We start from the raw sequence: 24,592 nt of genomic DNA on the forward strand, positions 1-24,592 counted from the left end.
TGTTGGTGGCCCAGAGCAGATAGAAGAGATGTGGATTAGAGGCACCGAGAACTTGAGTTTGGTATTAGAGACCATGTGTTTACAAGGGTTACACCGACCCAAAGCGTATTCTGATTCGATAAGAAGGGAAAGTTGAGCCCGAGGTACATTGGTCCATTTGAAGTCATTGAGAAAGTTGGACCGACAGCGTACCGGATTGCACTACCACCACATTTCGCTCTGGTGTATGACATATTTCATGTATTGATGCTAAGGAAGTATGTTTTGGATCCTTTGCACATCATCCAATAGGAAGATATACAAATTCAAGAAGATTTGACCATGGAGGAGCGACCAATAGAGACAGTAGATCACCGCGAGAAGGTATTGAGGAACAAGGTTGTTCATTTGGTCAAGGTCAGGTGGCAGCATCATGGCCTAGAAGAATGCACTTGGGATCCCGAAGCTGAGATACAAGAGTATTATCCATACCTTTTCGATGGTTTTGTCTGATCTAAATTTTGAGGATGAATTTTTTAAAGGGGTAGATTATAACATCCCGACTTTTCCGTCACTGTAATATGATTATATTTTGAATTTAATATGAACATGTTAGTGATATGGATGATTATTTGCCTACAAATATTTGTTTTTCATGGATCTGAATCTCAAACCGATTGAATTTGGGTTTGAATTTAATCCATTCAGATTCAAGAGCAAAATCATCATTTTGAAAAAGACGATGGGTGTTTTAGGCAAAAGGGCAAGACCGATATTCTTGGAATAGGTTGAGGATATTTTTGTCATGGGATATAGAAGGGTTTTTTGGTAAAGGCATTGGTTTTTTAGGGTAATGGCAAGGTTGCGAATTAGGTCCCATATAAGGGTATTTTTGATAGGCAAAGGCCTACCTGGGATTCTTTTCCCTTATAAGGGCACTGATATCTTTTTGTTGGGACAACTGGTGCAAGGTAGATGCTAGGTGGCCCCACCCTTTCCCCACTCTTAGCCACGTAAGCCTTTGTTATAATGGGATTAAAATGTTATTAAGTTTAACCCATTATTCATTTTCCATGTTATGCATGTTGGCTTTCCCCTCACTTCCACCACCTTCTCCTTCTTCACCAATGCATATAACATTCTCACCCTTTCTCTCTCTCACTCATCTTCATCCCCTTCTCCTCTCACATTCTTGAGGACACTGCCGTAAGAAGGAGAGGTTGCACTTGTAGAACTATATGGTAGTTGGTTTTTGGTACATTTGAGAATTTCTTGTGAATTTGGGACAGATCTTGGATTAGTTTTGGTTGCATATTTCATTGTTCTTGAACGATTTAGAGGTATGGTGCCCTACTTCCACAACCTCTAGAAAGTATGCATTAAACATTTTTTTAAGCATGTTTTTAGAAACGATGTTTAGGGAAAGAGGTTCTTGAAGAATTTGCATATTTTATGCTTAATATCTGACCTGAAATTCTGTTTTAGCATGTTGGGTACTTTTGAGTGTTTTTTTATTCAAGAGTGTAAATTTTTAGGGAAAAATCTTGTCTAAGGGTATGTATTTCAAAAACTTTATGTACAACATGCTCTATGTTCAAGAAAGTTTGTTTTAGCATAATTCTTGAACTTAAATACTTTAAACTATGTAGTTTTTGTCTCTTTGAGTAAAGAGCTACGTTGAGAATCATGGGTAGGGTTTTGAAAATAAAATTTGTGTTTTAAGAGTTTGAAAAATATGAATTTTGGTTTGCAAAAATGTATAAGTTTTAGCTTTTAAGGATTGTATTCACGATTGTAGTTGCTAAGAACCATTTTGTCTTAGATTTTTTATGAACTGTGTATGCTTTGGTTCGTTCTATCTCACCCCTAGGAGGCTGGGGTGGAGTATGATGGAGTAGAAGCATTGTTGGATGGTGTTTCGATGTCCATATTGGTGTTTTGGCAAAGCTACCCAGTTCTGTGAAGTACATGAGTTGACTTTTGCACTCAAGAGTCAACTTCTGCTGCCTAACATGCTATTGGGAAGACCTGAGGGTCGACCCTTACACCCTAGGGGTCAACTCCTATTGGGGTTGAGTTGACCCCTGTGTTGTAAGAGTCGACTCGTGCTTTAGATGAGTTGACTCTTGACTCTAAAGAGTCAACTCTTTCTTTCAGAAAGTCGACCCATGTTTTTGGGGAGTAGACTCCTGATTCAGAAGAGTTAAGTCCTGCAGAGAAAGAGTTGACTCTTGATGAAGAGAGTTGACTCTTGTTAGGGGAAGAGTTGACTCTTGTGTACCATATTGTGATTTCTCTATATTTTGGGCTCGGGTAAGGGCTGTTAAGCCTGAGATTCAAGTGTACCAACCTGAGAGCAGGCTGAGATACTCATGTTTACGATATTTTTGGATTTGTTGAATTGATTTATGTTCGGTGGTCCAAGGAGGGGACCGGTTCATGTTGAAATACACGGGCATGCAAGCATGCATGCATGGGGCGCATATGAATATGTTCCAGATCTTTCTTTTCATAATTATTGATGGAAGGTTGTTGTCATGTCATAGTGCAAGTGTGGCATTACATGATTTGTGTATGCATGATTTTGTTTGTTGGTGGTTCGTATTTGCAAGTGTATGGCAATACAATATTTTGGTACTTATATAAGCAAGAAATTTTGGTTTTGTATTGCAAGGATGGGAAATACGCAGATGAAAGCACGACAAAATATGATGTCAATTTTGAGTGTGGCTTGTGTGGGCATTTGCCCGTGATACTGAGGGGTACAATATGATGCATAAAGAAGTAATAATTAAAAACAAACTATACTAAATTATTGGTTTGAGCTCACCAAAGTGTGTGGCTGGAGCAAGCTTGTTAATTGTAGACAAGCACTAGCACCAACCCCGTGGTAGGGTGTTTAACACTATTTGGTCAAATGTGGATTGTTCCTAGCCACAGTGGATTAGGGGACAAAGGACTCTGATACTCAAGGTGGAGGTGAAGTTGCTGCAGTATGTCTTTCATAGTGTACTACACTATCCCGTGAGAGTAGAGTAGCTTGCTCCTGATCCTGGTGCAAGTATCGTAGTATCTCCTAAGGTTAAAATATACAATCAAATTGATGAATAAACCCCCTAGGTGGGCCATAGGTGCCCAAGTTCGCAGGGGAGTGGTGCCCCTATGGTCATAAACAAGATTGGAATAACGAATGTGTGTGAAACATGTCATGTACTGTAATAGCAATTTTAATGAAAAGAATTAATAAAGCATTCATGCATGTATAAGTAGGCATGGGATGCGTCTGTGAGTTTGGTGCCTTGGGCACTAAGGATCGACCTCTGAGTTGGGTGGGTTGACTCCTCTTTATGTTTATTAGAAGTTCAATTGTAGTGAGGGTCAACTTCTATTTGTGTCAGTCAGTGGTCTAGTTGTACTGATCCTATTGTTTCAGATGGTGGTTTAGTTGGGCTCAAGATCGACTCCTGAGTTGGGTGCATCGACTCCTTGATTTAGTAAATTGTTCTATTGGTTGAGGGTTGACTCATTTTATGTTGAGTGTTATATTCTGAGAGTCCATTCCTCTTTGTTCCTTTAGTTTGAGTTAACTCAAGTGAAGGGTCGACCCTTGGTTAAGCTGAGTCAACTCCTCTTGAGTTTCTTACATTGTGTGTGTTCTCTTTGGTCTGTGAGTCGACCCCTTTTGAGTTTTCTCTTGAGAGTGAATTAACTTGAAGGTCAACACCTATGGGAAGGGTCGACTCTTTGTATTTGAGAACTTAAGATTTTAACAAATGCATTTATATTTTGGATCGTGTGAGTGGTGGGACTGTACAAAGACAAGTTGTGTCTCACTCTCGTAATTATTCTATTTTTCAGGGACTTAACCGAAGGCAAAATAGAGCACAACGGACACTACAGGCTCTTGGACCTCCTTCTGAGGAACCTTTTGGGATTTTGGAGCACAAACAGGTTTCTGAATGAGTTGAAAAACTAACTGATGTGTCTGGCCATTTTCATGCAGATTGACGATTCTTCACTGATTTAGGAACACACTGTCACATCTAGTTACAGGGTGACTGCCAATGGAATCTAAAAATAAAGCCAACGCTCTTGGGCTGCCACGTGCAAAATTGGAGCCTTCAGGGAATTGGAAAAAAGATGTAGAAGACTTTTGGAAAAAATCTGCCATGGTTGTGCAAGTAGCAGCAGAAAATTTTGAAGCTTTTTAAGTGGCTTGGACCGCTTGGTCCATCTTCGTTCCATTTCATATACACACAAGGATCTGCATAGCCCTCTATATATGTGTTATTTATCCTGCCCTACCGTTTTTATCGCAATGTTGGAGACTGTTAGCACTTTTTCCAAGGCAAAAGTGCATGGCCAACGTAACATATCACATAGAAGATTTTAAGACATGAAACAAACAAAATAATTGTTATTAATAAAGGAAGTTAATCTATGCCATTTGTATTCACAACAACAAATATATATCTCCTTCAAAGAAATTTGACTATGAGAAGAAATAGGTTAGACTGAATCAGTACTGGAAGGGCTATAGAAATACCTTGGAATGTAGGGACACAATCATCATTACTTTAAGTAAGACTAGGGTCCATGTAATGAAAAATATGTTGAGCAGACATGAAGATCCTCGAGCATACCACAAATACATCAACAAAGCCCCACATATAGAGGCAACATACGAAATTGTTGCCATGAATAGCCCGAATAACCCAAAGAAGCATCTGCAAATGAAGAATTGATAACTTCTTTTACAAAATCTTAAAATGGTCAAAGAAAAACAAGAATAGCCAACTTTAATTTCTACATGGATGTATTTATGTAGCAAGAGTAAAAGTACATTTGTCAATAAACAAGAAAAAATGTAGTAACATGAAGTTTTGGCATTTCCTTTACCACTTCATAACAAACAGATTCAAACTTTTTTTTTTATTTTTAAACAGAAATTTATTGTAGTATGAAGCATAACCATAGAAGAAGATAAAAAGTTGGGACTATATTCTAGTGATTAAACATAATTTTATGCAGCTGATACTTTCTGTTCAGGTCCATGTTAAACCAGAACAGGATGAATGTTCATTTTGCTTTACAATGGATAACTTAGAGAAAAAGAAGGCACTACACTACAAATTGACAGTACTTCATTAGTTAGATTAAAGCAAAAAATATCCAATATAAGAAAGGAACTGGAATAATACATGAATAAAATGCCTCTCATAATAGTAGACATAACAAGGCTTCCTAAATGTTCAAAAAAGAAAGAAGAAAAGAATATTAAAAATAAAAGAAAGGCAAAAAATATTTAAAACCAGACAAGAATGCTACTGCTAGAGTCAGAATATAACAAATGAAAGCTTAAATCCACTAATGTTGAGTGGATGGTACAGTCCCCTCCATAAGATGAATCTTGGAGATGGTGAAGATTAAGCATGATCATGCAATTTGGAGAAGGAATAATATTCCTTCTATATACAAGTATACCGCCACATAACATCACCAATATCATATAAATGAATGAACATATATTGACACCTAAAATGAAAAACGTAGGTTACTTAAAAGCAAACAGACCACCTTTGAGTTTGACAACGGCCACCCAATCAGGTTATGGATGCCTGTAGGATTGTGTACACACGAGGAACAGGTTTTTTCTATTAATGGCAGCATTCTCACTAAGAACTTTTAAACATAATGGATTAGGTAATCCAAGTTAAGACAACTACGGACATTCTTAATGATTTTTCCTTCACAAGTGAGAGTGCATTTATCACAAGCATTTTATATGCAAGTGGAAGTGTAAATGGTGTGTGCCTATGATTAAGACATCATATTGTCAGCAAACACCAAACCAAGCGCTCAGAGGAAAATGACAAAAAAACAAAGCCTAGTGAAAGATTAAATTGCAGATGTATAACTGAGTGATAAAAAATGCTAAGATATAGATGTATACAAACCAAAAGTCCAAGAAGATAGTCTTCATCATACCTTTGCTTCACTTTATCATCTGGCATCCAATATCTGTTCAACCACAGAATGAATTGAATCACACTTATTAGTTGGACAAGAAGAAAAATCCTTGAAAAAGCACATTTGAAGAATGATACCTGTTGCTAAAATTTGGGACTAGAAAGAAAAAAGGCTTAAGAAAGCTAGGATACAGTCAGCAGTGAGTGAAACAAAGGATTGTGATCGCATACCCTGCACCAAAATGTGCTACTTCTCCTGCAAGGGGAACGTGCATAATAAGCACACAAAAGTAGGAGAGAAAGTAATATAAACTAACATCAATTTGGTATATTTAGCAATACTGACCCAGATAGATCTAGTAGAAAATGTCACAATAAAGACTTTTTATGTTCCTACATACCATAAATCTGAATGTAAACTGAAGGAATGAAGAAAGGGATCACCATCAATGAAATCCACATGATAAACTTCAGAAACCACCATCCAGAATGCCATAAGTTAGAGACTCCATATAACTTTCTTGCTCTAAAAGTTGTTAAAAACATAAAGAAGAAGAAAATCTGAATATTTGTCAAGGTTGCAATTTTTCATGAGAAAATCTACCCCCAAAACAGCATCATATATTATTAAATTTACATAACATTCATACAAGCTCAATGCAACTAACTCATCTTTCTTTAAAAAGAAAAAAGTAAAAAAGGGAGAGAGAGAGAGAGACCAGCTAACTCATCTGGACCAAGACAACCTAGATTGATGTAAGCAGTGCATTCAATAAAACGCATGATCTCAAGGCATCAAACAGAGACATAATCCTTACATTTGTCAAAGATACAAAGCATCCAAGGCTTACACGAAGAACTCCCTCTGCATGAAAACATTCTTTTCCACTGTGACATTCTTTCAAATCTGCAAAATAAACGAACAAAAGTCATAACCGTACTAAAATTCTCCAAGTTACTATATCAGCTTGAAGACTAGGATTGGTTGATCTCATCAAATTGGTATATCCTGCCAAAATTAGACCCTCAATGGACACAAAAGTATTAGGCCTATTTAGCCCGTTTGGACAATTATGCAACACTTATAGGTAACAGGAGCCACTTCCAACTGAATACTGAGACAAAAAACCAGAAACTGTTGATATTTGCTACTTAAAAATTTCAAAGTTCGATTTTCCAAAAGATGCAGAAATTTATGAACTTTTTGTTTCGCTACTTCCTAGCACAACACATACGCTAACCGACATGAAATTTACGCAACCAAATTATAAGAAGCAACAATGCAGGATAACAATGCTAAATCCAGGAAAACATACTCGAATAATAAAAAAACTCCAAGAGTGGTCGCTACTCGCATGATACAAGTTTCAAAATAACAACTACCATCCAAAGATTATATGAATTTGGGTAAAAGGAAACAGGGCATACATTGTAGCTTAGCCAAAACAGGGCGTCCGTAGTCCCGGAAAATCCACGCCAGTAAATTCGTCAAAAAGACAATAAGCCCATAAACATATCTCGCCCTAAACGCCTTCTTAGTTTCCACCGCATACTGCACACTCCTACCATCACCCACATTTTCTTCCGAACGAACCACTTCCAAATTCACCGCGTTCTCTACTTTATCCTTCACAGTTTTGCTGGTATCCTTCATTCTGCTAATCTAATCATCGAAATAGACAACACCAACAAATTCAAATTCATCGAAGATCTTTAAAAACCCACTAAGATGAACAAGATTTCACGTATGATACCAGAGCAGAGACATAACATAATTCAATGATAAGCATGATCTCATTTTAGAGAAGTACAGAAACCATGTTCTGTAAAGGAGACAGAGAACGAAATAATGCTTCAGAATTGATTGAACTGCACCGAAAGCAGGCAAGGAGAGAGAGAGAGTATGAATTACTCAACATAATCGAATTTGATTGAGAATGTGAAACCAACAATGTGGGTGATGAACGAGCTCGTGGTTGGGAGATGGAAGGCGTGTTTTTGAACTCAGAGGGACACCCCTCACACTTCCCACTCGCTTCCTTCCCTTCACTCTCCTTTTATACAAGCACGTAACATGGTAACACTAGTAGTAGCGATGCAAACGGTTCGGATTTCGGATCCCAGATTACATTGAGAATCATATCGGTTCAGATCCAGGACAGCCAAAATTTCAAAGGCCTCTTCCTGAATCCGACTTATTTGCAACCCTCTACCGTACAAAGCAGGTTATATGCCCTCCCCCCCAACAGGGCAGTTAGCTACATCTCATGTTCGGGGGTCCCAAAGAGCACCACGTATGTAAGCATGTGCGTCTCGTATCCCCATGTTTGTCAGCATTAATTAGCGTTGGAGTTTGATGCGATTGCAAAGACTTAAGTACCCTCTCCTCCATTGGTGCAAAAAAAAAATGACGATTCTTGAAAAGGAGTGGTTGTAAAGACTTAAGTGCCCCAAAGATGATTATTTAAGACCTAGTCTCTGCACGACAGGATTATCCGAGAAAGAAATCTCCCCTGGAGGAGGCCATGAACATCAACCCTCTCTCTCTCTCTCCTTTCTATTTCTGCTTCTGTGCACATCCATTAGAAGATCATACATTGCTCCATCAAACACCGACTGACCTGCACATTGACTGTTGTGGAGCCTGATTTAGAGTTTTTACCCTTACAGGAGGAGGGTTTGGGGGCTCATCCCAGCGTGGGTAGCATCATTCAACTAAATGAGTTGTAAATCCTGATTCAGAGTTTTTACCCTTACAGGAGAGGGGTCTGGGGGCTCCTCCCAGCGTGGGTAGCATCATTCAACTTGAAGAGTTGTGGAATCTGATTTATAGTTTTTACCCTTACAGAAAGGGGGGTCTGAGAGCTCCTCCCAGTGTGGGTAGCATCATTCATCTTGAAGAGTTATGGAGTCTGATTCAGAGCTTTTACCCTTACAGAAGGGGGGTCTGAGGGCTCCTCCCAGCGTGTTCATGGCCTTTTGCCCTTACAGGAGGGGGGTCCGAGGGTTCACCAACCCTCTCACTCTCTCTCTCACTTCTATTTCTGCTTCTGTGCACATCCATCAGAAGATCCTACATTGCTCCATCAAGCATCGACTGACCTGCACATTGACTGTTGTGGGTCCTTACTGATGAGCTGCCTCTAAATTTATTCGACTCTGGGTCCTTACTTCACTTGAAGTTGAGTCGTTGTATTTTTTGTTGTTCGGTGGGTGGTGAGGCCCTCCTCTACTCTCTCAAGACTCTTAGCTTGGGCAATCTTTCTTTTGATGATTATGGTTGTAATGTATCGTTGAAGTTAAAATGGGGAATGAAATGACAATAGAAATCGCTGAAAATTTATAGAAATAAACTAGACTCAATAACGAAGACACCACTTTTTACGGATTTGGAATATGACCTCCGGTTAGGGAGATATGGCCCTGACAAGTTGGTCCTAATTCGGATAGTGATTTACAGCGATTTGCTTACTGAATAACACTACAAATCGCTATAGCGATTTGCGGAAGACACTACAAATCGCTATAGCCCTGTTCGGGGGGGAACGTATAAGATGCAGACCAGCATGTATCCCCATGTGTGTCCGCATCATATTGCATCGTAATTTGGTGCCGCAGCAAAGACTTAAGTATCCTTTACCGCCATTCACTTTCTCTTCCTCGAACGGACATAAATGCCCTCCTTCTAGAAAACTGAATCGTGGGTTCGTGAAAAGGACAAAACTGCCCTCTATCGTTATCGCGCCAAAATGTTCCACAAAGTTTGCGTATGTAGCAAGCCTTATGTTGTAGGATTTAAATAGTTCAAAACAATCCATTCTCGCTCTAAGCAGAAAACTCTACCGGAGCATACTCTACTTTCATCTGTTGTCGCCGGAGCATCCTTTCTTTTGTTCCAGAGCATCCGTTTCCGTCTTACGCGCAGTCGCAGCATCGTTGCCACCTTCTGTTGCGTATTAGTTGTTACTGTTGCTTACTCTACAGTTGGAATATCCAAAATCCCATCGTTTCGGTGAGTTTCGTGTAAGGTTTCGTTATTCAATCTGTAGGTTTCTTCTTATACAACGACTTATAAGTTTGAGAAATCTTACAAAGATGTGTACTTATGAACCCAAATGTTGCGATAATTTGTAATCATGATGATCATTTAATTTGTTGTGCAGGTTAACAATGTCTGCTCCTCATCAGAGAAGAGATGCCCCGTCGTTCTATAGTTTGTGTATTAGAGAAGTGATCCGCCAGTCTCATCTATCCAAGATTCTTGAGAGGTACCAAAATATACTTAACATTGAGAACGACGAAGACAGGGAGAAAGCCTTGGAATTGTATTATGCGGAGGATTATCCCTCAGTTATCGAGGCTGCGGACCAAAGGAATAATGCTGAAGAACGAAAGATGCAGAAGAAGGATGACGAAAAGAAGGCAAAACAAAGAAATACGGAGGAGAATGAAAAGAGAAGGCGGAGGAAGATGGCAGAGCTTAGAGAAAGGCAAAAAAAGAATGAGGAGGAGAGGGAAAGGTATTTTAACCAGGTAATGATGGAGGCTAGGGCAGAATTAGATAAGGGGATCTTGGAGAATAAAGCAAGGCGAAACAAGGCAAAGCTACTGAAGGAGGCGGAAGAGAGGCAAAGACAAATGAATAAGGAGGAATTGCAACGGAAGGAGAAGGAGGATGAGGAGAAGAAGGAAACGCAACAGAAGGAGAAGGAGGAGGAGGTTCAAAAGGAAAGAGAAAGGAAGAAGCAGCAGGAGGAAGTGCTGGAAAGAAGAAAACACTATTTGGAAGAGGAAGAAAGGCGGTTGAAGGAGAAGGAGGAGGAGGAACAGAAGGAAAGGGAAAGGAAAAAGCAGGAGGAAAAAAGGCGGCAGGCGGAAGAAAGACGGCGGAAGGAGGAGGAGGAAGAAGAAAGGCAGCGGAAGGAGAAAGAGGAGGAGGAAGAAAAGGAAAGTGAAAGTGAAAGGAAGAAGCAGTTGGAAGAAAGGCGGCAGGAGGAAGAAAGGCGCTGGAAGGAGGAGGAGGAGGAAGAAAGGCGGCGGAAGGAGAAGGAGGAGGAGGAAGAAAAGGAAAGAGAAAGGAAGAAGCAGGAGGAGGAAGTGCGACGTAAGGAGGCGGACGAGAAAAAGGAGAGAGAAAGGAAGGAGAAGGCGCAGAAGGCGAGAGAAAGGAAGGAAAAGGAGGCGAGAAAGGCAAGAGAAAGGAAGGAGAAGGAGGAGGAGGAGAGAAAGCAGAGAGAAAAGAAGGAGAGGGAGGAAGAGCGAAAGCAGAGAGAAAGGAAGGAGAGAGAGCACGAGAAAAGGAAGGAGAGAGAGCACGAGAAAAGGAAGGAGAAGGAGGACGAGGAAAGGAAGGAGAGAGAAAGGAAGGCGATGGTGGAGCCGGTAGTAAAGGAAAGGGAAAGGCAAAGGCAATTGGAGGCAGTGGACCCACCAGAAAGGCCTAGGTTGGAGAGAGAACAGAAGAACAAAGTGACCAAGGTAAATAAATCCGACCTGTCTTTGAAGATTTAATAATATGTTTAGCGATTTTGGTACAACGATTACTGTGTTAGGTATTAATATCTATAGCGATTACTGCGATAGTCTGTGTGCAACCAATATTATTTATAGCAGTTAGTAGAATAGTATTTATAAGTACAAATGGAACTAATTGACAATTGGTATGAATAATATGTTATTTTTTGTTACAGGGAGGTCACAGGAGAAGGAGAGCACCAAGTGAAAAGCTCGGAGGCCGGTGTCAATGGCATGTAGTTCTGTCATGGTATGGTCAACTGAGTGCATATCAGAAGGACCGATTACGAAATATGCACTTTGGTGCCCTTTTGGACCAGCAATATTTTGAAACTTGCTGGAATACCATGACCCACCTGGTAAATAAGTGGAATGATAAGACTAACACATTCCAGTTTGATTCTTTTGAGATGACCATGACTCTAGAAGATGTGGCGAGGATCACTGGCCTTAAGTGCGATGGCAGTGCTGTCCTATTACGACAAATCGCGTGGCATTGAATTGAATAAGGTCACCATCGTTATGATAGAGCATTTCTGCCCAGCAATTGCTGTATTTGTCTGAACAATAATTTAACGAGTTCTGACGTTGTAATTGACATCAATGAATAGCGATCAGAGAAGATCGATGCGACAAAATCGCTACTGATGATCATAAGTAAACTGTAAGTAGATTGCAATCGCGCAATAGTATGCCGGCCAGCCAAAATCGGTACGATATTGATCTCTACCAGAAGTCGCTCATTTGCAAGGATTTCAATTCATGAGGTCAACAACGCAAACGGCAATGGCTTGTCCCTTTGTAAACGTTGTAAGTCAACAAGGATTTGCGGTGTTAAATGATACTAGTATAAAGCGACAATGAATGTTTTTAAAAAACCGACAACGGCTACGATATTTGGCATGAATATATCGTTGTATCCATGTTTGATAATCAATTGAGTAATCGTCAAAGATTATTCATACCTGGAAAACGGGTTTGTTCGGGTCGGGTCAATCTCCCATTGAACCATTGTTATAATATGAAGTCGAAACGCTGGTTTTTTAATTATTTAAAACCCAATCATTTAAGTTGCGGGTTGTCTTCGATAAAGGGCGATATTCGAAATGACGGTTTTTAATTATTTAAAACGAAATCATATAATTAGCAGTTTTTTTTCGAATAAGGGCAGCATGGGAAAAGACGTAAGCTATCACCACACTAGATTCCTGTCCAGCTGACAGCACAATCGCTTTCCTGCGATAACCACAACTGGCTATGCGGTGAGCAATGTTCGCTTTAACAGTGGAAGTGCAAGTGTGAGTGGTACTCCTTAATTTTGGATTATCGCTTTACACAACTCGCTATGCAGCGAATATGTAGTCGAATTACGCAATTCCAACTGATGCCCATAAATTTTGGATTTGTCGTACATTATTCATTGATCATGTTGGTTGAGCAGTAGAACTTTTTGGTCATAAATAGTCGCACAAGTACTCGACGGTGTGATTATCTTCAACTTCGTGAATCAGCAACAATCAAACCGACAGTTCCTTCATAAACCTGGACTCCCCCCCCCCCCGAACATAGAAAATTGTGGTTGGTGAGGCAGACGAAGACAACTACACGACCAACAATGACGAATCATGCGTATATTGTCTTCACATCGTCTCCATTTTCAACAAAATCTGTGTCTTTGAAGCCGTTATTTGCAGTTTGTGTTGTGTACTATGTAATGTAATTTCTATATCGTTCATTGCAATGTCCTTATTCATTTCAGTAGTACATCCACCGACGAAGTTGGGCGAAAACTTAGTCAATCACTCGCGGAGGACATCAAACGAATGCGCAAAGAATTCTCAGAATGCAACATGATCAATAATTTTGTTCGTATGAAACTTGTAGGAGTTGTCTATATACGTAAGCCATGTGTACGTGCGTTAACAACACCATATTTGCTTCAAACAGACTATATCCAATTTCATCAGTTATATTAAAAGCAACGCACCAAGCCAGACTATATGCATCGTCAGCCCGTATTTCATGGTATATCAGTTGTATTTTACGTTGCTTTTGGTTATTGATTAAGTCCGATTGATTCGTATGTTAACCTTGCTGTTAGCAATGTTTCAGTATGCAGACGATCTTAGGCCGTTTGCCATATTCCAGTGGATTTAAAGACGACCTACCTTATTGGGTTAACGATAATCATTGCAGAGACCTTTTGTCAAGTGAAAAGGTAAGCAAACAAACCTAGAATGCAAGGTTACAACATGACAGTGCTAACAACATTTTTTCGATCCATTTGCAGATTTCGGAGGTCGTATGGTTACTAGAAATCGCGGTAATCCATTTCCACACATTTCGTTCACGGGTTGCGAGCTATACAACGATTTTGGAACAACAACAAAATATCTTTCGCTGTACATTATTTTTAATTACCGAAGAAAAGCATTACATTTAGGAATCGCGGTAATCCATTTCCACACAATTAAGTGCCCGCGACTGCACCGCTGGCAGCTCCACGTCAACCAACTCCACCTACGTTGACCGCTCCTCACCATGTTGCGACTGCACAGCCGTAATTGGGCGACAGCGGTGATGGCGGAGCTCGTTAGGTTGTACAGAGAGAGCAATCGATAGGTTTCACATTATATATTTTGTCTCCTGTTCTTTTTGAACTCAATCAAATTTCTGCATATTTCCTGGCGTAAATCCGGTATATCTTCCTGCAACAAAAATATGTAATGTGAAACCAATATATAACAGGAATCCCCAATATCAGCGGATGCAAAGTTCATACAACGATGAAAACAATTTCTTCTCCTATGTATATTGCTTCAATGTGCTTCATTACGAATATGCCACAATCGATCCCATTAGTTTGTACAGGAGCATCGTCAGCACAGAGCAACATCCACTCGGAAATGTCGACACGCGAATAGTCCTTCAGGAATCCCACCTGTGATAAAGGAAAAATATAGTACAGTCCGGTCCACCAGAAATAGCTACGCTTCACCTATGGGCAGAAGCTTACCAAATGCATAGCGTCACGTTCTACACCACTGTGGCAGTCCAATGAGTTGTAGCACCATAGTTGTTTTTCCACAAAATTCATCTCGTATAAGACCTAATGTTCTGGAGTTTGCCACAGCGTAGGAAGTAAAATCTGTGAATCGATACAATAATTTATAATTCTATAGACAGATCCTGATGGGGATGTAACGACTAAACCTTGAAGAAGAGGTTTGTTAACTTACCTTATCAAAATTCGCAAAGTCTACGAACTCTTCACCGCTGTTCCAACAAGGTAGTGCATATGCGAATCCACTGGTGTATGGTTTTCGTCGGACGTACATCTGTTGCATGAAATAGTAAGGTTTAACCAGCAAGAAATCTAAGTAAGTCATAAAAGCAAATAAAACAATGGCAGACCACACATACCATGAAATAAGGGGTGATGATGCGTACTATATTGCTCGTTGCGTTGCTTTGAATATAATTGACAAAATCACACATTGTCTAGTTGCAAAAATTTATAAACTTCAAAACATACAAACCGAAGACCTAGTAAATGATAGTGGTTGCGTACGTACAAAATTACTGATAGTGTTCCCGTCTGCAAATTCATCTTGCATCTGCTCGATGTCATCTAGGACCTCGTTAGGGTGTTGCCGCCCACCTTTACCTATGGATGTTGCACTGAGTGCACCATTAGCGTAGTATTCAGAATTCGCCGTTCAAATTATTTTCTACAGTAAACAACAAAAGATGAAATACGACATGAAAAGGCAAAATTATACATCTTAAGCGGTAAAGCTGGTACTGTGGGAGTGGTTGTCTTCTTCGTCCGCATCGTGGCTGGTCGTATTGCTCCCATCATGCTCTCCTTTGGCGCCATGACTGGTCGTATTGCTCCAATCGTCCTCTCCTTTGGCGCCATGACTGGTCGTACTGCTCCAATCGTCCTCTTCTTTGGCGCCATGCCTGGTCGTATTGCTCCCATTGTCCTCTTCTTTGGCGCCATGCCTGGTCGTATTGCTGCCATAGTCCTCTTCTTCGGTGCCATGCCTAGACGACGATATCGATGCCACCTTTGCAACACAGATACGGAATCGACGTCGTCAGTCAAATATAAAGGAAATGTCCTTTAACATGCCACCCTTTTGCAAACTAGATGATTGCGTTTTAAATAATTAATAATACATCATTTCACATGCTGTCGTTGCTCGATAAACGTTTGCAAATTAAATGATTGCGTTTTAAATAATAAAAAATTCGTCTTTCGCCATGCCGCCCTTTTTTCGAAAAAACCCCGCTAATTATATGATTTCGTTTTAAATAATTAAAAACCGTCGTTTCAAATACCGCCCTTTATCGAAGACAACCCGCAACTTAAATGATTGGGTTTTAAATAATTTAAAAACTGTCGTTTCGACTACATATTATAACAATGGTTCAATGGGAGATTGACCCGACCCGAACAAACCCGTTTTCCAGGTATGAATAATCTTTGACGATTACTCAATTGATTATCAAACATGGATACAACGATATATTCATGCCAAATATCGTAGCTGTTGTCGGTTTTTTAAAAACGTTCATTGTCGCTTTATACTAGTATCATTTAACACCGCAAATCCTTGTTGACTTACAACGTTTACAAAGGGACAAGCCATTGCCATTTGCGTTGTTGACCTCATGAATTGAAATCCTCGCAAATGAGCGACTTCTGGCAGAGATCAATATCGTACCGATTTTGGCTGGCCGTCATACTATTGCGCGATTACAATCTACTTACAGTTTACTTATGATCATCATTAGCGATTTCGTCGCATCGATCTTCTCTGATGGCGGTAGCTTTTCTACTTACACTATTCACTGATGTCAATTACGACGTCAAAACTCGTTAAATTATTGTTCACGGCCTACATCGCGGTAGCACGTAGCAGTGTTAGTCAACACCGAGTTACTATGTTAAACGATACTAGTATAAAGCGATAATCAACGTTTGTTGATAAAAACCAGAGGTATCTGAACAAACCCACGTTAAGAACTTCAAAGCGATTGTGACAAATTGTGGAGTACCCCTCACACTTGCACATCCACTATTAAAGCGAACAAAGCTCACTCTGTAACAGACGAAGAGGTTTACTTACCAATTAAGAAATGAAGTGAGGAAGAGAAACGACACATTGATTAGCCTTTTATTTACAACATATGGCTAAAAGTTTTCACAAGATAACAATTGGAGGTGTTGGGAAAATGAAAGAATTGTTGCAGAAGAAGTTGAATCAACGCCTTTTATTTACAATCATAGCTTTACCAACTAACGTTGGTAAATTGACCAGATTTCAACATTGTCGGATTTGTTACGAGTTTATAGTGATCTGTCATCGACGACTTGCGGCCCGTGCTTGTATTTTTGCTTTAATCGTTAAATAGCGATTTTTTTGCTTTAATCGCTAAATAGCGATTTGTGGCTTCTGCTGGTTCATGACATAACTTAATGGCGATTTTTTGGTTATCGTCGAATAGCGATATTTGGCACCGCAGCATAATGATTTGGGGGTATTGTTCGACTGTCACTCTAAGCGTTATCTGAGGAGTTGTTCAAGTAAGCTTTTTTGGGGCATTGATCATGGTTGCGTTTCATTTCATGATCTAAGTAAGATTTCATTTGCGTGGTGATAGCAAACTCAGATCATAAAATGAATCGCAACCTTGATCAATGCCCCATAAAAACTTACTTGAACAACCTTTCTCAGCCCGCTTAGATTGACATTCGAACAATACCCACACATCACTATGCTGCGATGACACAAATCGCTATTCAACGATAACCACAAATCGAAAAAACACAAGCACGGACCACAAGTCGTCGATGACAAATCACTATAAACTCGTAACAAATCCGACAATGTTGCAATCGGGTTATGCAAAGATGCATGACAACTAAACTAATAGCCCACACGAGATTCCTGCGTCCCATACCCATCTATCGAATGCATCAGAGCCTGTCATGATAGAGAAAATATAAGACAGTGCATTAAGTTTCACAAGAAATGCATACCTTCTCACCACATTGATTACATACCAATAGACTTGTAAAACTGAAGCGATCCTTTCTGGAAATCTGGTCGGGAGGAATGGAGGTTTCAACATTTGATGGTACTTCTGTAGGGTATTGCTGCATGTTGGACATTACACGAGTTAGATATTGACAAGCTTCATGTAATGGGAAGCAATATAATGTCAAAAATACCTGTTCATTCGAAGGGCTTTATTGTTTTTTATTACAGGTTGGTTGTTTCTTAGTCCTTTTCTTGCCAACCAATTCTAGTGCACCCTTTGACCTCCGATGACTGCGATCAGAGGCAGGTTTTTTTTTTGATACCCTTCGCTTCATGAATATGTCCATCATAATCAATAACGTTCACTACTGACTTGTTGAAGATAATGTTTACGCTTTGACGCAACTTCTCGGGAGTGTCAAGCGAAACATGATTTTCACCTGCGGTGTTCGATCCCATTATCTTCGGCTGGTATTCATTCGCTGCAACGGACTTAAGGTGAATTGACTCCACGTTTTCAAGTAACTCCATTGCAGCTTTTCTCACAGATACATAGCATTCTTCACTTCTCGATGCCAAATCAGCAACATGCATGAATGACCTACATAGTTGTTGGTAATGAGAGGCTATGTGGCGCTTCTGGTCAACACCAGATTTACTCGCATTGTCCATAACGAGCATTTCAATCTTTGCGTGTCTCTTCCATCTTCGCATTAGGTAAGACTCAGGTATTTCTTGTATCTTCTCTTGATTGAGTGCCTTTAATGCATGACAACATAGAATACCTTTGAATTCATACATTTTGCATGAACATTCTACCCTTCTGTTGTCAACATTGTACATGACATGTGCTTCTTGCCTTTTCTGATGCTTTTCGCCCTGACAAAAAATATGGTATTTGTGCATATTCTCGGTTTGCACGAGTCTTTCTATTTTGCAATTCATGACATGCAACACCTCTTTCTTGATCCATTCAAATACAATTAGTGTATACAGAGCTGCAGGTCGCATCAATATTTGCATGCCAAAAGTTAGAGGTCGTGTATTGAAGCATTTCACGTCTTGTTTAAGCTCATTTTGTCTTAGACTGTCTACAAATAATTCATATTGTTCCATGAAATGAAACATTGTTAAACATGAATACATGGTTTTCTTCAGGGTGGCATGCATAAATTCGACTCTTTGTGTACTTATCATACCTGCACAAAAGTATTGTCTTTCATATGCCAATGCTCACTTCTTTTTTTCTGCATATAAATTTTGTAACCACAGACAATCAGTAAGGTCGTATGTCTTAATCATTTTGTCCCAATCTGACTTAAAGGTGACCTCGTCTACGCTATGAAGTACACACCTTGTAAACGTTTTGTCAAACCCTGTATTCTGATTAAATATGTATCCTATGTTCTTTGCTGCATTTTGAAAGATATGCCACAAACATAGGTGATGATGTGCATCTGGCCACACATGAAGTACTGCAGCCGCAATTGCGTGATCACCATCTGTAAGTACAGTTTCAGGATGCTTCCCGTTCATTGCCTGTGTAAATACTCTGAACAACCACTCAAAGCTTTCCTTGGTCTGGTCATACACAAAAGCACCGCCTAATATACAACTCTGTGCGTGATGGTTCACTCCCACAAACTGCGCAAATGGCCAATGTTCAGTATTAATTTTTACTGTAGTATCAAACACAAGCACATCATTGAAGCATTCATAATCTACTCTAGACTTTGAATCTGCCCAAAACATATTCACAGCATATCCATCTTCGTCCACTTGTATTGCACTAAAGAAACCATGTTCATTGCTTGATTTATTCTATAAGTAACAAACCAAACAACATATTTCTCCGTTCTTCATGTTATCTGTCCTCTTCCTTCTCAAGTGATTTCTTAGATCCAAAGGTGTGAATGACACATTTTCGCGACCACCATCTATGCGGGTAAACAAATTGTATGTCTTCCTTGGTGCAATGCCGGCGCTATCGTCTATTTCAGCCATTGCAGCATGCGCTACAGTTACTTTACGATGTGACCTTAGCATAGGAGTCATAAATGATGCAGATAAATCATGATTATGATCACTGATTAAAGTACGCACGACAAATTTCTCATTCGGATGTCTTCTCAAAACCAATCTCGCCTGACATCCACATCTTGATTCTGGCATGCTCCTTGTTGGATTTCCCATTGATTTCTTCCAACCTTGCTTGGAACAGACATATGTCTTTCTAACCAAGACACCCTGTGCATTTTTTGACCAAGAAAAACTTCTCACACTGAAGCCAACTTTTAAGGCATACTCATTGTAAAATTTATATGCATCTTCCTCGTTATTAAACTGCATTCCATGCATCAGTGCTCGATGGTTTAAAGGTACCGCAACACTTTGGGTAATAACCATAACACTGATGAGAACTTAAATTTAAATTATGTGGTCTGACTGGTTTAAAGGTACCGGGGCTTGTGTGCTTGACTCGTTTAAAGATACCGGAGCACTCTGAGTGGATTTGTGCAATAAAAAAAAATATGATGTTTATACCTTGGTAAAATGACTAAGGTTGGGAACTTACTGCTATCGTAGTAAGAGGTGGTTGGGGAAAATGCCCCCTGTGCTTCAGAAAAATAATTAAATGAAAAGATTAACCCACTCAAATTCAGGCTTACCTTGGAGAGGGTAGGTGGTACAAAACTTCGGGGACATGTGTTTAACTGTTTCGAGCTAAAGTGACTCGTTGTCCCCAGTCCTCGGAGTTGGGGGGACCCGGACTACCAGTATGTCTTAGGTGATAGCTCTTTGTTCTTCTGCAAAAGTTAGGAATGCATCCTGTTTTGGTTTTGGCCTTTGGGAGGATCTCTCGGTCACTGGCCGCTCCCTTAGGATTTATAGTTTCAGTTAGAACATTCGAGTTAATAAAACATCCATGAATAATAAACCCTCGAATGTTCTCTTTCGTTACGAGTGATTCAAATCGCGTGTACCCGCGAGATAATTAAAGATAAACATTTGAATTAGATCATCTTAGGTATCACATCTGAGTAGGTAGTGACAGATTTACAATTGTATTCATAAACAGTTACTCTTGAAATGTGGTCATTTACTTTTAGCATTCAATGAAATCTATAGTTATGAGATATTTAAATGCTGCTAATGATGTTACCTTAGCATGAATTAAGTTCTTTTTTCCTGTAATGGTTGACTTGATCCTATTAGTGTTTATATATTCTAGCTAGAAACTTAAATTGACAATGTGCAGTAGTTTAGTCATGTTCATATTCTCATGCTATGCTTTATTGTCTGTAATTAAACAAATCCCTTACATACTTGTTACTTAGTATATTTGCAAAATTCACATTGAAGATCTAAGACGAATGTTTGCTATACTCAGATATTTTTATTATTGTATGTGTTATTTGTATTCAGATATCAGATATTCTATTTGGATCTTCAATGTTGGAACCTTAATACCCTGTTTAGAACTTCGATTTTCCATTTGAATCTTAGTTAACAGATCTCAAACATTTTAATTCGATAACCAATAAGGGATTTTAAGCAAATGGATTGGATCTTTGATATTGGATCCTCCATATCAAGGTCAAATTGGATATTGGATCCAAGACGAATGGAGTTGATCCACGATGTTGAAACCGGATTTTCATGAGGAAAATTTCTATATCGGATCTATAACACTTTCATGGGATCCGTAGTAGCTTATGCAAAGTTTAGACCCACAATATTTCTTTTGGATCCCGGACATCAGAGAGGTAAAAAGGGTAAGGAACCAATTAAAATTTACTTGGTTCCATTATAAGTCATATGGAAACCACGATAGTGTAATTTGGATCCATAGTTTCAAATCATATGATCAAAACTTTGGATCCCTGGATTCAGATTTAGTAAGGGGACTTACGAAGCAGAATGGACTTTGGATCCATAATAAGTTAGTAGAGATCCATAATAATGTAACTGGATCCACTGAATTTTATTAGGGTTACATTCTAAAAACTTAAATATTTAATAAGTTAAACATTTAAAAATGGGTCCGGATCCTTTGGTGGATCCGGATATGCCCAAAACCTGGATCCAACTGTGATGGGTCGCGTGTCACGGGTTCGGTCAAACCAAACCCGCAACAGTGGTGCATTAAAAAGGTAAACACACACACACAAAAAAAAAGAGGCCCTACCCGATAAAATGGGCGTTAGGGTTCTGAGAGAACCCTAACACATCCGATAAGGAAAAAGGGGAAGGTTTGTGTGCGCAGCCGCTGGTCGAAGGGAGGAAGGTAACCGACCTCCTTTCATTTCGGGGCCACCCTCCCTATTTAGTCCCCTCCCACGCTCTCCTCCTCTCGTTCTCTGTTCCTCATCTCTCGCCTCCCTCTTGGCTCTGCCATTTCTGTGTGTTATTTAGTCGCCGCCATCGGTTGCCCATCGACACCGGCTTTCTCGCAGCACGTCCAGAGCTGAAGGTGCGCACAACTGCACCAGATTCATTATAGCAAGAGGAGGAAATCGGGGAAAAAACTTCAAAATGGTATGATCTCTGTAACTTTTCCTGTAGCTATACCTATGCTTGGGTGTGTGCGCGTGGGGGACCAAAAATCCCCAAATAGGGGAGTGGTGTTCTGCATTCTAAAGAAAGGGGAAATTTGAGATTAGGTCTGCTGAAAATCCCAGATCTTCGATTTGGGGAATTTTGGATTCCTGATAGTAGGATCTCTGTCCTACGATGAGTTTAATGGCAGGGGTGGGTTACTCTGAGTTCTCGATACCCATTGAAAAAAAAAGGAAATCTGAACCTGCGAAAATTTGTCTTGGCATGCTATCTAAACCGAACATTAGGGTTAGTTTCTTTTTGTTTCCCAAATAATAGATTGTCATGTACGTGGGTGTGAGGCCTATGGACCGAATCTGCAATTTTAAATATTTGCTTAGTATAATACCACTCGTGGATGGGTTTTGGTATGCATTTTCTGTATCTTAAAATTCTTTTTGCTATTTGGCTTATGCTAATGGTTTCAGTCAGCCACTAGGTAGTTGCAGTGGAGATTAATCTGTACAATTTAGTTTTCAATGTTTCATGTCTAGCATGTTGTAAAATTTACATCCTATTACATAATGTTGGGAAATTAAATATGTAATACTATGATTGAAATTATAAATTTTGGGATTTCAACACATTAATCATGATATGAGTGTGGTGATTTTGAGGAAAAGGTATTTTTGGGAAAGAGTTTATGCTAGAGAAAGTCATATATCGTACTCTTTGTTTAACAGAGCATGTGTGAGAACTAGCGCTATTGAATCCTGTGTGAAAAAAAAAATGATTTAAGTTTTGAAACTTCACCTCATGGGTTATTGAAATATTCACAACATAGGGATTTTAGCGGGTTTGACATGTTTCATTATGCATCTTACTTAAGCTATTTTAGAAATCTGTTATGGCAATGAATGAACTTGCATCTTATATAACTGCAGATCTAGCTTTCTATGTTACCCTAAAGGTGACTGCATATGTGTTATGATGATATGCATCTGAATGGATATTTCTGCATTATTAACAGACGTCTGAATATGCCTATGTGCATATCCTCCTTTGATGTACATATTCTGCGTAGTCATAAACAGTGGCAAGATGCACCTTGCCAAGCTTTCTTATGAGGTTCATCTAATTTGAATGTCTGCATTTTAACAACCATACGATAATGCCTTGTAATTTCTGCAACGTCAATGGGAAGCAGGAAAACACTCAAATTTGTTACATTTTCAGTATACACCTGAACGAGTGTGGCATTTCTAATATACATCTAAGGGAAGCTTCATTTCCAATATGCAAAGAAAAAAAAAATTGCACGGCTATGTTTATGGTCCAGCAATCCTTGTTGTGCATGCATCTAGTTATAGTGTTTCCTTTTTATGTCTGGAAATATGGGTGTTACACTTTATCTGAGTTGGAAATATGTGATGCTACCTATTTGTGAAACACTATGTTTTACACTTTAGTAATAGATCGAATTGTAACTTGATATAGAAATGGGTGTATGTGCAATTTGGTTTTATCTGAAATTTTGTCATGTAAACTGCTGACATTCAAATATGGAAATGTCTGAGTTTTGATTGCTTTCTGTAGAAGAGCTATGAGACATATTAATGAAATGTCATTTATTGAAATTGTTTGTTGCATGCAGTCAAGTTATGTGAATTGCTTTCCCATGTCCACTGAGAATTCAAAATGAATGATAGGGAGTTTGGGAATCTTACCTAATTGGGCAATATGGATTGGGTACCTGATGCAGGTACTTTGGTTAATGAGCTTGCACTCAATGTCAATAACATTGGTGAGAAAATTAAAGGTTAATTTATGTGAGCCTGACTGGTTTAAAGATACCGGGGCAGTTGTGTTCGATTGGTTTAAAGGTACCGAAGCACTTTGGGTAATAACCATAACATTGATGAGAAACTTAAATTTAATTTCTATGGGCTGATTGGTGTAAAGGTACCGAGACTTGTGTGCTTGATTGGTTTAAAGTTACCGGAGCACTCTGAGTGAGTTTAAGCAATCAATATGGAAAAAGGATTTGGATGGTTTATTCACCTTGGTAAAATGACTAAGGTTGGGATCTACTGCTAAGGTAGTAGAAGGAAGTTGGGGAAATGCCCTGTACTTCGAGAAAATAATTAAATGAAAAGATTAACCCACTCAGATTCGAGCTTATCTTGGAGAGGGTAGGTGGTACAAAACTCTGGGGACGTGTTTATTTGTTTCGAGTTAAAATGACTCGTTAGTCCCCAATCCTCGGAGTTGCGGGACGCGGACTACCAATGTCCTAGGTGGTAGCTCCATGTTCTTCTACAGAAGTTAGGTATGCATCCTGTTTTGGTTTTGGCCTTTGGGAGGTTCTCTCGGTCACTGGCCGCTCCCTTGGGATTTCAGTCTCAGTTAGAATGTTCGGGTTAATAAAACAACCTTGAATAATATACTTCCGAACGTTCTCTTCTGTGATGGTTGCCTCGGTCCGTGTGTACCCTCGGGATAAGATAATATAAAATACTATTTAGAACAGTTAGTTAT

At 39.4% G+C, this 24,592-nt stretch overlaps 2 protein-coding genes across 5 annotated transcripts in view; one reads left to right on the plus strand and one right to left on the minus strand.

Moving 5' to 3' along the window:
• The window catches only part of LOC149845555 (uncharacterized), a 63,968-nt gene that overhangs the window by 21,862 nt on the left and 17,514 nt on the right, over positions 1–24,592 (plus strand). For 3 of the 4 annotated variants that reach the window (XM_089995830.1, XM_089995831.1, XM_089995829.1), the window contains one exon: positions 3,838–3,930. The exons of the other annotated variant lie outside the window; for it this stretch is intronic. The gene's annotated coding sequence lies outside the window, so the exon portion shown is untranslated. The remainder of the gene's footprint in view (positions 1–3,837; positions 3,931–24,592) is intronic. 4 annotated transcript variants of the gene reach the window in all.
• LOC149845556 (uncharacterized) lies at positions 5,246–7,667 on the minus strand. The gene is made up of 3 exons (XM_089995827.1): positions 7,377–7,667; positions 6,782–6,855; positions 5,246–6,509 (listed from the first exon to the last, which is right to left on the minus strand). The coding sequence occupies exons 1-3, from the start codon at positions 7,600–7,602 to the stop codon at positions 6,342–6,344; spliced, it is 468 nt and encodes a 155-aa protein (XP_089851953.1). The 5' UTR covers positions 7,603–7,667; the 3' UTR covers positions 5,246–6,341.

The sequence above is a fragment of the Nuphar pumila genome, chromosome 2, assembly GCF_984573655.1.
Source record: "Nuphar pumila chromosome 2, dmNupPumi1.hap1.1, whole genome shotgun sequence".
Classification (NCBI taxonomy): Eukaryota; Viridiplantae; Streptophyta; class Magnoliopsida; order Nymphaeales; family Nymphaeaceae; genus Nuphar; species Nuphar pumila.